This window comes from Bubalus kerabau, chromosome 1, assembly GCF_029407905.1.
Source record: "Bubalus kerabau isolate K-KA32 ecotype Philippines breed swamp buffalo chromosome 1, PCC_UOA_SB_1v2, whole genome shotgun sequence".
Lineage (NCBI taxonomy): Eukaryota > Metazoa > Chordata > Mammalia > Artiodactyla > Bovidae > Bubalus > Bubalus kerabau.
In genome coordinates, this window is record NC_073624.1 from 151,685,567 (window position 1) to 151,700,335 (window position 14,769).

The window sequence follows — 14,769 nt, forward strand, 5'->3', positions numbered from 1 at the left end:
AGCAGGCTTATGGAGAGCCTAGAGAGAGAGGATCTGAGGCCTCTCAGTAACAGTACTATCTTATCAATCATCTGAGTGAGCTACATTAGAAATGAATCTTATACCCCTGGTCAAGCTAGATGACTAAGGTCCTAGCCAACACCTTACTGCAACTTAATGGAAAAGACTGAGCCAAAATCATGTAGGCAAACTGGTCCCCAATTTCTTATTCACAGAAAGCATGAGACAAGAAATAATAATTGTCTTAAGCCACTAAGGTTTGGATTTGTTACTGGGTAACAGATAACAAATACAATCAAATATGTACTAAAAGTACATTCTATTAGTCTGTGGCTTATAATTTCTATTGTGTATCAATAATCAGAAGTTTTAAACCTTCATGGAATCTAATTTCTCAATTTTCCCCTTATGGTTATTGCTTTCTGTATTCTATCTAATAAATTTCTGCCTATCTCCGGTCCATAAAAATATTCTCTGGTTTTTTTTAGAAGCCTTATAGTTTTAGATTTTATTCTTAGGTCTATGATCCGTTTCAAAAGAATTTTGTGTATAGTGAAGTAAGGGTGTAAGGTTTATTTTATTATTTTTTTTTTTTGAAATTTAGTAATGTTTATCTTTTTTTTTAATTTTATTTTTAAACTTTACAAAATTGTATTAGTTTTGCCAAATATCAAAATGAATCCGCCACAGATACATAGTTGTTTCTAAGCCATTTGCTGAAAACATCTTCCTTTCTCCATTTAATTATTTTGGTACCTTTGTTAAAAATCAATTTACATATAAGTGTGCATCCACTCTTCTTTAATAGCTTCTGACTTGAGCAGCCTATTTTCTTTTGAAGGTCTTTTGATTACTAGCAAAGCATATGATTGTTTTCCAAAATATAAATAATGTAGATTGAGAGACCCTGCATGAGATGCATTTAGGGTTATAGTTTAGGTCTAATCACCCCCACCATTGGGGCAATTATAACATTTGCAGAGATAATAAAGATGTCACTGAACAGACCTTAAATTGTATACTGATTGAGAATTACTATCAGACCATAGGGGCTATTTTACATTGACACTTCACAGTGCTAGTTTAGTTAGTGTGATTTTTCTCCTAGAGAAAACCCCTCTAAATGAGACAATATTTCTGTTTGCAGGGCTACATACAAGACCTCTGCTGTACTGAGTACAGCTATATGGACCAGGAGAGGCCAAAAGAAGGTCAAACTGCTCTACATAAGAAAAAGTTGAAGAAGACATCTGGGAGAATAAATATAAAAGGAAAATGGACTCTTGAAAAGTGAGCCAAAAAGGATAAGGAGACGTGACCAGAGAGGAATAGAAAGCATCAAAGCTGGGAAAACGGAGAAAAGAAGGCAGGTGAGCACATATGGGCACACATGTGTGTGAGGATGGACAGAGAACACGTATTTTGCAGTAGCTCTTTAAAAACAAGAAACAAAGATGTTTAAAGAGGACTTTTAAATTAGTCATGCTTTGTGATGTGCCCTGTGCAACAGTCTTCTGTCTCTTTAGTAAAGGTCTGCACTGTTTTTCCATACTTCTGGAGTTGGGGTGGGGGCAGAAGGAGAGAGGGAGAGAAGTTACATTATGTTTTCTGAGGCATCCACATACCAAAGAGTAGTTCAGGTACATTTATGAATATACAACTATCTATTAACTCTTAAGAACTTACAAGTGGGTTTTCAAGTTTCAAAGACTCAGACAATTCTTATAAAATTCATAATATATATTAATCACAAACACCAAAACTATCATAACACCATCATAACTGATCCATCAAATTAGTTAGGAGGAGAATCAAATAAATATGTCAAGATTTGGAAAGAAGAAAATAAATTTTTAGACTATTTTGTGTTGCATGAATGTTTCTTAGCTGATCTTTTCAAGTCAAATGCCTGATTCTACCATAAAATGATATCCTCAAGTCAAACAACAAAGCCAGAGGAGAATCTGTGAAAATAGATATATTTGAGTTTAACAATGAATGAATCTTTAAAAGTACCAAAGTATGATGAAAATGGAAAATCAAGATTTAAAGGACAGTGGAAGGAAGGTTTTTGGCTATTTTTTCTTATTTCTAAAGTCTTCTCAATGTTTCATTTTGCAAATTGAGAATGTCAAGTAAACTGTTTCTTCACTTAATCTTTTGGATAAAGCTTTATCTTTGACTAAATTTTAACTCACTTTTGTTCTAAGCAAATACCATTTATACGCTTCAGGAGGCATAGAGCAAGTAAAACATAGTCTTCCTTAGCAGACTGATGGTAATGCTCATTTACTCTCACTGTTTCAGAGATGGTTATTTATATTTTTTGTTACTAATGAACATTTAGTATTAATATGCATTTTTACTAGGAAAACCTATCATAATGATTTATACTTAATTCAATATGTTATAAATTCAATATACATAATGAACATAACAAGACAAACTAAAAGGAAGATATCTATATAAAAGTTAAAAGAAATAGAATATATTCTAATTCTATTGTAAGACCATACAATATAAGATTAAGCAACATATTAACATATTATTCAGTAAAAAAATTTATAGAAACTTATTTCATATTAAAGTTCCTGAGGTTAAGATTCTAGCAACTACTTCAGTATATATGCTGACAATTAAACAGAATTGGGTATTTTAAAAAGAAGCAGTACTTGCAGATACCTTACAGATCACTATACTATTTTATGTACCTTAGAAGCTGCATATCAAACACTACTCCAATCACCTGACTCTCTGAAAGAATGCAGATAAACTGATCACAACAGAATTTCTATTCAAGTTACTGACAAATGTTATTCCCCTTTTGGAGAACAAAACTATGCACAATATTTCAAAGCAGTGAGCTCACTGACTTAAAATGAAATTTCACTGTTTTACCATTCATTTACATGACCTAGTCTTAGATCTTCTATGTTTTAAATTTTAAAACATAGCAATAGACTCAATATCACTAGGACATTCAAATTACTGACCTCAAGTACAAAGAAATTAATAACCTCATAGGAGTCCTGGTATTGATCTCAACTGCACCATATCTAAATCTTTTAATTTTTCAGATAAGCTGAAAGACTTGAGTAAACTTAGAACAAATCAGCAATTACATGTGTAATATACTTCTCAGTTAGTCTAAAACCTCAAATTGTTTCACCAGGATGGCTTTATGCTGAAAGATTCACACTCTGGTTTCTTACCCATCACAAAAACTTATAAAATATCTGGTTAAAATTGCAGGAAACCATCAGGAGACCTGGGACTGGGATTTCCAGACATGATTCAAACAAACTTGTTAATACTCACTGTGCTCAAACACAGTGAGTATTATAATAGGTTTGAACAAAATAAGGCCAACAATTTTGCCTTCTAGGACTCAACTAGATAAAGCCAAAGAAAAAAAATCGTATCTAGGAGCTTAACCTCAATTATTTATTCTAGTTAAGATCTACTTTTCAAGTTCTATAGTTTAAGGTAAACTTTTTTCTGTTGAATAAAAGTTGATAGACTGTGCCAGCAAAATAGATGCTAACACATCATCTAAAACTTCAAAACATCTCTGGTATATAGAAAATCTGATAAAAAAACACAGCTTTACTATTTACATTAAGATGTCATCTTTTATGAGATGGAAATAACTGGATTGTTTTAATACTAACATTTCTCTATGTTGCTGAAATACATTTCAAAGCCTGCCCAAATCCCTCAAAAAGTACTTGAGGTTGTATTTCAGAAACAATGATAATAATATGCTTCTTCCAAAAGATGCGATGTTGGCATATCATTTCCAAATGATAATAGTATTCCTACCTAAGGCTGGGTTAAGGCCAGGAAAGAAGGATGTTAGAAAGAAAGAGAAAAGTCAGCAATTTCCTCATGCAATTAATGCTTACTCTTCATTGTTTAGTTGGTGCATAGATAGGTGCCAAAGCCTTGTAAGATATCAATCTTAAACAATCACACTATTCTCAATCAAACAGAAAATGTTGCACAGTTAAAATACTTGTTATTCTTCTTTTATCCCATACCTGAACTTGCAGAAAGAAAGAATTTGGGGATATGTCAGATGAAAATTAAATTGAGATGTTTCTAATTTATAGTTCATGGTTTCTTCTATTCCTAACTCAGTTTCAAACTTTTTAAAAGTATTATTGAATTTGAGGCAACAAACAAAAATTTCTGTGCAACAAACTACAGAACGTGAATGCTTAAGATCCTGGAAACTTCACTCTTGCAGAAAGCCGTTCTCTTTTCAGTCCCAATTCTAGCCACTTTAGCTCTAAGAACAACTCCAAACTCCTAGAATACAAATGCTTTCCTACTTCATTAACTAGATGGCTAGAGAGAATAAGGATAATAAATGAGGATGCTTTAAAAAAAATAAAACAGTGGCAGAAGATTTGATTAAAGCAATGATAAAAATTCAAAAGTGTAATGCAATAGAATTCATTTCAAAGAAATGATATAACTTTATTGAAATGATCTATTTCAGTTCTTAGTATTTGATGAGGTGTTATCAAAACCCTAGATGTGGAAAATCATCAACCGTGTTAGTTTCTACCACATTATGCCTGCAAACTTGCTCCAAGGCAGCTCTGGGTGGGAGAATCTATATTTTGTCATTATTGATTATCTGCTATCCAAATCTAAGAATTTAATTTTGAATGTTGGCCACTCAAATCAATCAATGCTGAAAAGAACTGTCCTGAGCTCAGCAGCAATACTGGTTTCAGTCCCATGGGTTAGAAAAGGCTTCCCTATCACTTCGTGGGAAAAAAACCTCACATACAAATTTTGAAAAATAAGTTAATACTGTTGTGCCTTCTTCTATTTGGAAAATCACTTTCAAGAAAAAATACACCATAGGAAAAAAGAAAAAGAGCTTCACTCTGAGGATCACCGTTCATACCCTTGATTTACACTGTTCTAGAAACTACCATTTCCCAGGAAATCCTTTGGATGAAGAACTTTTAAATCATTTCAAAGTCAAACAGTTTTAGGTATTCCTTGAACACCACCAATGATTAAAGACATATTAAGAATTATAGTTTGCATGTTCTCTGTGTGCATGCTTAGTCACTCAGTCGTATCTGACTCTTTGCATGTTATGGACTGTAGCCCACCAGGCTCCTCTGTCCATGGAATTCTCCAGACAACAATAATGGAGTAGGTTGCCATTCTCTTCTCCAGGGAATCTATCGAACACAGGGATCGAACCTGTGTCTCCTGCATAGCAGGCAGATTCTTTACCCTCTGAGCCATTGGGGAAGTCCATTCTATGCTAGGTATTCTGTTAAACACTTCTATTATCTCTTTTAAGTTCTTACTGCAATTCTATGAGATAGGTGATACTATTACCTACACTTAACAGATATAAAACTGAGGGTTAGAGAAGAAGCCCAAGGTGACAATGCTATAAAGTGGCAGGACAGGTCATGATCTGACTCCAGAACCCATGCACAAACTATAGTATGTTGTATTATATCAAATGCACAAAAATACATCAGGTGTCTATATGGTGGTTTAGTTGTTAAGTCGTGTCCAACTCTTGCAACCCCATGGACTGTAGGCTGCTAGGCTCCTCTGTCCATGGGATTCTCCAGGCAAGAATACTGCAGTGGGTTGCCATTTCCTTCTCTAGGGGGATCTACCGACTCAAGGATTGAACCTGGGTTTCCTGCATTGCATGCAGATTCTTTATCAACTGAGCTATGAGGGAAGCCCAACTATTTGCAATTTCTAAAACTGATAATGCAGATCAAATACTGTTGGAACAAAACAGTTAGTTATTGTAAAATACTAATCTTGAGGTTTAGCTTGTATTAGCTTATTTATCTTGAAGATGAAAATCTAGTATATGATGTAGGTGCACATGATATTTTTATGCCTTGATTTGTTCAAACATGTATTTTAATAATTTGCAAAATAAGTCTCACTAAAAGAATGTAATGATTCTCTATAATCTTCTTAACTAGCAGATATTAGGTTGATTTATAATTGGAGAAGATTTTTAAGTTTAGAAATTTTTAAAAAAAATGCACCATGGCAAAGATAAATATGCAAACCAAGAACTATCCTCTGCAGTCAAAGGTCGTCAACACATATGAGTTGAGAAATCATTTTTAGCCATCATTAGAAGAAAAAAAATGTTTTGAGTGACTTTCATAGAAATCTATTTGTGTAACTTTCAAAGATGCTAGCATGTTTGTGCTAAAATGATTTTTAAAATTAAGTTAGTTTGGAACAAAGTCCTTTCAGATTGAAGTGAATTTCAAATTTTGTTTCATGATGGAAATGCTAAACAAAAAGGCACTGGAAATGTAATGGTTAGTCATGTTCATGCTTTCAAATCAACAATGATAAATCAAATGGGTTCACAGTTGATCCCAAATTCAAACACAACAAAATCTAAAATAAAAATGTATTTAAAGACATCTTAATATAAGTCTTAATATTTGGGGTAACCATGTAAACTATACCCTCCTTGGGAGCACTTAATGATTATATTATTGTTTCTTCGTTCAAGATGAATAATCAAGGACATGGGTTAAATCAACAGACTTTAGCAGTGGTGGAACTCAGGGACTGGAAAGAGACATTACAGTCACTCCCTACAGAAATATAATAAGTACTGACACCATTCATTAGCTGCATCTAAAGAATAGCACTCATACTGTACTACCAGGAAAAAAAACAACAAAATGATTCCAGCCTTTCCACAGGCAACAGGAACTTAGCATGCAAAGGACAAATCCCTGTAAGGAAGCAAGCAAGAAAGCCCTCTCCTATAAAGTAACTGCTCATTGACCTTTGGAAGCTTAAACAATTTTTACTAGTGTCACCAAAATGAGCAATATTTATAGAACCCAACGTAAGTCAACAATTCCCCACTATCTATTCTAAGAAAAAGAGCTTATTATTTTTAATACAAAAAGCTTATTAATAAGAATTTTTAGCTGCTTCCTACAAACTGTCCTGCCATAAATAAGAGAACTGGAAGTGGCTTTCCTCAATCGCAGGTGTTAACATCTCATTTGATTTATGCTGCTTAGCACTTTGCATGATGGTTGAGCCATAGCTATTCTAAAACAAAATCTCTGGACTTAAGGAACATTGATAATGAGGTTATCAATCAATTATTTGGATATAATAATTTAAGTATTTGTTGATTTGTTTCAGAATGTAGTTAAAGGAAAATTAAGATAATCTACAGAACCACTAACCGGATGAATGGTTTGGGGGGTTGGTAAGGAAACTACTACAAATATATATACCATTTTAAGAACAAGGAAGCACAGGGAAAATGTTGTATAAAAATAAAGAACACCCTGTAATATTCACTAATTGATTATTTTAAGCCAAAAGATGTTCTAATTAAGTTTTATATTTTTATTAAGAAATGCAAGAATAATGTTTTTAGTGAATATTTTTGAATACATTTTAGTAGTTTATAAACTATAAGAAGTCTAAACCTTCAAAGATCAATTTGAAAAGTACTTCTTACGTGTGTCCTTGAAATTCTCCTTTGTCAGCCTACAAATCTATATATTCTTTTTCATCATTTTCTCTATGTATTTGTTGCTTTTCCAAGTTAAAGCTGTTGTTTAGCTCAAAAAAGCAAAATAATGAAGTGTTTCTAAATGCTTCATCTGTTTACTCAAGTCATTTTACTGACTTAAGTACAACTAAGTAACTGCTTATCTGTATTTATTACTTAAGAAATTTCAAAAGAAAAAAAAAGGACTAATTTTTCACTTGGAGTTGTCTCACCATCCCTGTTACAGTTCAGCCAGGAACATGGCTTCCCTACTAAGACAATTTAAATGGCCCAACTGAGTATCTACTATACAATGTTTAAAATAGTTTCTTTAACTTTTGTGTGACACATAATGTTAAAACTTCCTTTTAAATTATGCTAGGTTCTATATTCTCAAGGACTTGTGAAGTATTTGACCTGTCATATTAGAGATAAAGTACGTTAATTTAAAGTGACAGGAACTGAATCATTCTGAAGGGAGCAGGGAAAGGACATAAGCATGCACTGAACCTTTATCCCTGCACCATTACTATGGGTTTTGAAACATTAATTAATTTAAAGCACATGCTGCTGAGTCGGTACCTGCCAGAAATCCTGATCAGAAGATGAGAAAAAGAAAAAAATTGACATTGTTTGATTATATGAACAAAAACTCCTAAATTAAACATACATGTATCACAAACAATTATAACATATAAGGACCAAATGAGATTTGTAATAAAAGGACTGAAAATCTGTAAACAGGAAATGAGAAATACATAGAAATATTTTATATATTATCTAGTAGGTACAGTAGGACAAAACAAAACAAAAACCCAAGTAATTCAATTCTTAACCTTCCCCTAAAAAACACACAATTTCAGAAAAACTTGACAACACTATAAAAAGAGAATACATGAATAATTAATTTATTAAAGAAAAGGGAAAGCAAATATTTAACTTTTTTTCATAGGTAGTCAAGCCATTTCTTTAATTAAGGTTTCCTTTAAGGGTATCTTATTGTCATTTCATGACATATTTTTTAACTTCACAGCAAATTTGTTGGTTTACTAACCATATTTACGATATAGACAACCAACTCAGCCTGGAAAATCCCACGGGCAGAGGAGCCTGGTAGGTTGCCATCTATGGGGTCGCTAAGAGTCGGATACGACTGAGCGACTTCACTTTCATTTTTCACTTTCATGCATTGGAGAAGGCAATGGCAACCCACTCCAGTGTTCTTGCCTGGAGAATCCCAGGGACGGGGGAGCCTGGTGGGCTGCCGTTTATGGGGTCACACAGAGTCGGACACGACTGAAGTGACTTAGCAGCAGCAGCATGCTTTTCTCTAGCATTTCATACAGATGAAGAAGATAACACACACAATAGCAGCTAACTCCTTTCATAAACTGAGTAAAGGGCTCCAAGTAATGCAAAATAGCTATAATCTGTAGAGTCAGATACTTTGCCTTTTGTCTTGTTTTTATAGTTACAGAAGATAATTGATACTCAGAGGTTAAGTAGTCTCTTGCCCAAAGTTGTATGTGGCAGAATTCATATATGAATACAAGATTGTCTATACCCAAAACCACATTAATCTCATCCTATGCTTTTACACACTAATAAATATAATAATCCATAATTCTGTATTTTTCAAATTCAGTTCAGCATACCTACAATATCTACCAATCATTTATATGTAGCTATGAGATGCTCAAATTGTACATCCCTTGTAAAATATTTTAAACACCAAAACCAGATTTTCTGAGGGCTGTAGTGTCTACAAAGAACTAAAATTGCTAATTGGTAAGAAGAGAGAAAAGTGAGAAAATAGTTTTTAAAATTATTTAAAGAACTTCAGATGAGAAAGAAAGATGAAAAAATCTGAGACTAAAAATAAAACAGAAAAGTACAACAGGTGTAAAAGGATTTTCTGAAATGCTGAACCAGTACTTGATTTCATTTTGGTAATGTATTACACTGTAAACTTTTGCTTATCTAAAGGCTATAGAGTAGCTTGAATCAAATGATGCAACATTTAACACAAAACCAATCAACATTTGAAAGACTAAATAGTTCAGTTTCTAACAGGAATATTATTTTCTCAATAGAAAGTAATCTTCATTTTAATGAGCCAAGATCCAATTTTCAAATATAGATAACAGTCTTCACTTTAAGAGTGATGGTTTCGATTAAAAAAGAAAAAGGAAAAAAAAGACACAGGATTTTTCAAAATGCCAATTGATATTCATGGCATTTGAGAAAACAATGGAGGAAATGACAGTGAAGTTGAAATTCTTCTAAATTCAGGTATTGAAATTTGTGTATCTCTTGTTTTCTTTCTTTAAAATTAAACACTGTGGTTTTTCAGGTTAACATAGGCTTTTAATCCAAGAAGAAAAAATTAACACTCTTTAACAAAGTGAAAACACCAAGTTCTTTTTTGCACAAATAACATTGTTAATAAAATATAAGAAATATTTGACAAGAGAAGTTTCTATTTACAACTAGATCATATCGACAAACAGCTTAGATACATGAAAGGAGATAGATAATAGCATAGTGCTTAAGACAGTGGATGCAGGAGCCAGAGTTCCAATTTGGACTCTTGGCTCCACCAATTACCAACTGTATGATCTCAGGTTAAAAAAAAAAGGCTAAGCTACTTAACTTATATGTATTTTAATATCTTATTTGTAAAATGATAAAAACAGCAAGCTATCTGAAAGAGTGTTTGTGTGCATTAGAATTATTATGTATAAACACTTGCAACAGTGCTTGGTGGATAATAAATACTCAAAAACTTCAACTATTGTTCTTTTTCATATTATTAGTAGTACTGACAGTAATAGCTCCCTCAAGAGACAAATAGAGTCAAGCATTTTTCATTTAGAAATTTTACTTTTGATAGAGAAGAGAAAAAAAAAAAAAAAAAAAAAAAAAAGAAATTTTACTTTCAACTAAAACCACTGACAACCAATGAATGAATGTGTCAATGGAGTTTTTTTTTAAAGGGCTAAATTATCATCCCTAAAATAATATGTAATTATGAAATATTTGTGGAGAACTTCAGGCTTCAAATAATTGAAATACTTTATGTATCCTCTTCGAATGTCTTACAATTTTTAGGACAAATACAAACATGGATCAAAAAAATTCTGTCTATATATTCTTATTCATCAATGCACGTGTGCTAAGTTACTTCAACTGTGTCCAACTCTTTGTGACCCGATGGACTATACCCTGCCAGGCTTCTCTGTCCATGAGATTCTCCAGGCAAGAATACTGGAGTGGGTTGCCACGGCCTTCTCCAGGGAATCTTTGCAACCCAGGGACTGAACCGCTGTCTCATTATGTCTCCTGCATTGACACGAACTGGGAAGCCCTATTTATCTATAGAAAGACCTGAATAAATATACCAATTCACCAGGAATTTACAACTGACTGGTTTTGAGTCTGTGAAAAGCAAAAGAAAGGAGAGGAGGAAGTATCTAATTGTAGAAATCATAAGAAAATCAATCCTGCTATTAAAACTTGAGCAAAATTAAAGTAATTCAAATAAATATGAAGAGTCATCAAATTCTTCAGTTCAGTTCAGTTGCTCAGTTGTGTGTGACTCTTTGCGACCCCATGAATCACAGCATGCCAGGCATCCCTGCCCATCACCAATTCCCAGAGTTCACTCAAACTCATGTCCATTGAGTCAGTGATGCCATCCAGCCATCTTATCCTCTGTCGTCCCCTTCTCCTCCTGCCCCCAATCCCTCCCAGCATCCGGGGCTTTTCCAATGAGTCAACTCTTCACATGAGGTGGCCAAAGTATTGGAGTTTAAGCTTCAGCATCAGTCCTTCCAACGAACACCCAGGACTGATCTCCTTAGAATGGACTGGTTGATCTCCTTGCAGTCCAAGGGACTCTCAAGAGTCTTCTCCAACACCACATGGCTGCAGTCACCATCTGAAGTGACTGGGGAGCCCAAAAAATAGTCTCTCACTGTTTCCATTGTTTCCCCATCTATTTGCCATGAAGTGATAGGACTGGATGCCATGATCCTAGTTTTCTGAATGTTGAGCTTTAAGCCAACTTTTTCACTCTCCTCTTTCACTTTCATCAAGAGGTTCTTTAGTTCTTCTTTGCTTTCTGCCATAAAGGTGGTGTCATCTGCATGTCTGAGATTATTGATATTTCTCCCAGCAATCTTGATTCCACCTTGTTTTTCATCCACTCCACCGTTTTGTATGATATACTCTGCATATAAGTTAAAGTAGGGTGACAATATGCAGCCTTGACGTACTCCTTTCCCGATTTGAAACCATTCTGTTGTTCCATATCCAGTTTTAACTGTTGCTTCTTGACCTGCATAAAGATTTCTCAGGAGGCTGGTCAGGTGGTATGGTATTCCCACTTCTTTCAGAATTTTCAAATGAGTCAAATTTTCAAATGAGTCAGTTCTTTGCATCAGGTGGACAAAGTATTGGAGTTTCAGCTTCAGCATCAGTCTTTCCAATGAATATTCAGGACTGATTTCCTTTAGGATGGACTGGTTTCCTTTAGGATGGACTGGATCTCCTTGCAGTCAAAGGGACTTTCAATAAGTGTTCTCCAACACCATATTTCAAAAGCATCAATTATTCAGCACTCAGCTTTCTTTATAGTCCAACTCTCACATCCATACACGACTACTGGAAAAACTATAGCTTTGACTAGAGGTACCTTTGTTGGCAAAGTAATGTCTCTGCTTTTTAATATGCTGAAGTAAGATGTTTTTCTGGAACTCTCTTGCTTTTTTGATGATCCAACGGATGTTGGCAATTTGATCTCTGGTTCCTCTGCCTTTTCTAAATCCAGCTTGAACACCTGGAAGTCACAGTTCACATACTATTGAAACCTGGCTTGGAGAACTTTGAGCATTACTTTGCTAGTGTGCGAGATGATGCAATTGTGTGGTAGTTGGAACATTCTTTGGCATTGCCCTTCTTTGGGACTGGAATGAAAACTGACCTCTTTCAGTCCTGTGGCCACTGCTGAGTTTTCCAAAATTGCTGGCATATTGAGTGCAGCACTTTCACAGCATCATCTTTTAGGATTTGAAATAGCTCAACTGGAATTCCATCACTTCCACTAGCTTTGTTCGTAGTGATGCTTCCTAAGGCCCACTTGACTTTGCCTTCCAGGATGTCTGGCTCTAGGTGAGTGATCACACCATCGTGGTTATCAGGGTCATGAAGATCTTTTCTGTATAGTTCTTCTGTGTATTCCTGCCATCTCTTCATAATATCTTCAGCTTCTGTTAGGTCCATACCATTTCCGTCCTTTATTGTGCCCATCTTTTTCATGAAATGTTCCGTTGGTATCTCTAATTTTCTTGAAGAGATCTCTAGTCTTTCCCATTCTATTGTTTTCCTCTATTTCTTCACATTGATCACTAAGGAAGGCTTTCTTATCTCTCCTTGCTGTTCTTTGGAACTCTGCATTCAAATGAGTAGATCTTTCCTTTTCTCCTTTGCCTTTCGCTTCTCTTCTTTTCATAGCTATTTGTAAGGCCTACTCAGACAACCATTTTGCCTTTTTGGATTTCTTTTTCTTGGCGATGGTCTTGATCACTGCCCCCCATACAATGTCATGAACTACTTTCCACAGTTCTTCAGGCACTCTATCAGATCTAATCCCTTGAATCTGTTTCTCACTTCCACTGTACAATCATAAGGGATTTGATTTAGGGCATACATGAATGGTCTGGTGGTTTTCCCTACTTTCTTCAATTTAAGCCTGAATTTGGCAATAAGGAGGTCATGATCTGAGCCACAGTCAGCTCCCGGTCTTGTTTTTGCTGACTCTAGAGAGCTTCTCCATCTTTGGCTGCAAAGAATATAATCAATCTGATTTCAGTATTGACCATAGAGTCTTCCCTTGTGTTGCTGGAAGAGGGTGTTTCCTATGACCAGTGCATTCTCTTGGCAAAACTCTTGTTAGCCTTTGCCCTGTTTCGTTTTGTACTTCAAGGCCAAATTTGCCTGATACTCCAGGTATCTTTTGACTTCCTACTTTTGCATTCCAATTCCCTATAATGAAAAGGACATCTTTTTTGGGTTTAGTTCTAGAAGGTCTTGTAGGTCTTCATAGAACCATTCAACTTCAACTTCAACTTTTTCAGCATTACTGGCTAAGGCGTAGACTTGGATTACTGTGACAATGAATGGTTTGCCTTGGAAACAAACAGAGATCATTCTGTCGCTTTTGAGATTGCATCCAAGAACTGCATTTCAGACTCTTTTATTGATCATGATGGCTACTCCATTTCTTCTAAAGGATTCTTGCCCACAGTAGTAGATATAATGGTCATCTGAATTAAATTCACCCATTCCAGTCCATTATACTTCACTGATTCCTAAAATATCGATGTTTACTCTTGCCATCTCCTGTTTGACCACTTCCAATTTGCCTTGATTCATGGACCTAACACTCCAGGTTCCTATGCAACATTGATCTTTACAGCATTGGAGTTTACCTCCATCACCAGTCCCATCCACAAGTGGGTGTTGTTTTTGCTTTGTCTCCATCTCTTCATTCTTTTGGGAGTTATGTCTCCACCAATCTTCAGTAGCATATTGGGCACCTACCGACCTGGGGAGTTCATCTTTATGTCCTATCTTTTGACCTTTTCATACTGTTCATGGGGTTCTCAAGACAATATTGAAGTTGTTTGCCACTTCCTTTTCCAGGGGACCACCAAATTCTACACCATAAGAATTTCAGTCCCCCTGCTAACTAACATCTTTGATCTGCAATACAATTTACTCTTAAAAGACAGGAAATATCTTACATAACTTACTATATGCATCAAGGAGTAATACTATACTTGACCTTATTGGCAGACTCCTATTTTACCTGTGATATGAATAATCACAACTCAAAGCATTCAGACCATTACAGTACAGGAAAAAAATGTGCCCATACTCCACTTGGGGAAACAAGACTTTTCCCTAAAAGGAACGGAATTTTAAACTTCACCAATACTTTTAAAAAGAACTTTTACCTAAGTGAGTAATTAAAAGCATTTGGTTATATTAAAGCTTTGACTTCTAACTACAGCTCTATCTTTTTTATTCTTGCATATCATCTTTTTATTATAAACACTATAATTGGTATTTTCTTTTCTAGACTTTGACTGTACTTTCCTCTCTTTCACCTCAATGTGGACAATGTTTCAATTTGATTTAAAATGTTTTCCTTTTCC

At 34.7% G+C, this 14,769-nt stretch overlaps 2 protein-coding genes across 5 annotated transcripts in view; one reads left to right on the forward strand and one right to left on the reverse strand.

Annotated features, from left to right (window-relative positions):
* MICU1 (mitochondrial calcium uptake 1) overlaps positions 1-14,769 on the reverse strand; it is a 224,005-nt gene that overhangs the window by 139,269 nt on the left and 69,967 nt on the right. For 2 of the 3 annotated variants that reach the window (XM_055535436.1, XM_055535453.1), the window contains exon 6: positions 8,132-8,143. The exons of the other annotated variant lie outside the window; for it this stretch is intronic. In XM_055535436.1, the coding sequence (XP_055391411.1) occupies positions 8,132-8,143 (12 nt within the window). The remainder of the gene's footprint in view (positions 1-8,131; positions 8,144-14,769) is intronic. 3 annotated transcript variants of the gene reach the window in all.
* MCU (mitochondrial calcium uniporter) overlaps positions 1-14,769 on the forward strand; it is a 438,436-nt gene that overhangs the window by 61,628 nt on the left and 362,039 nt on the right. The window lies entirely within an intron of this gene.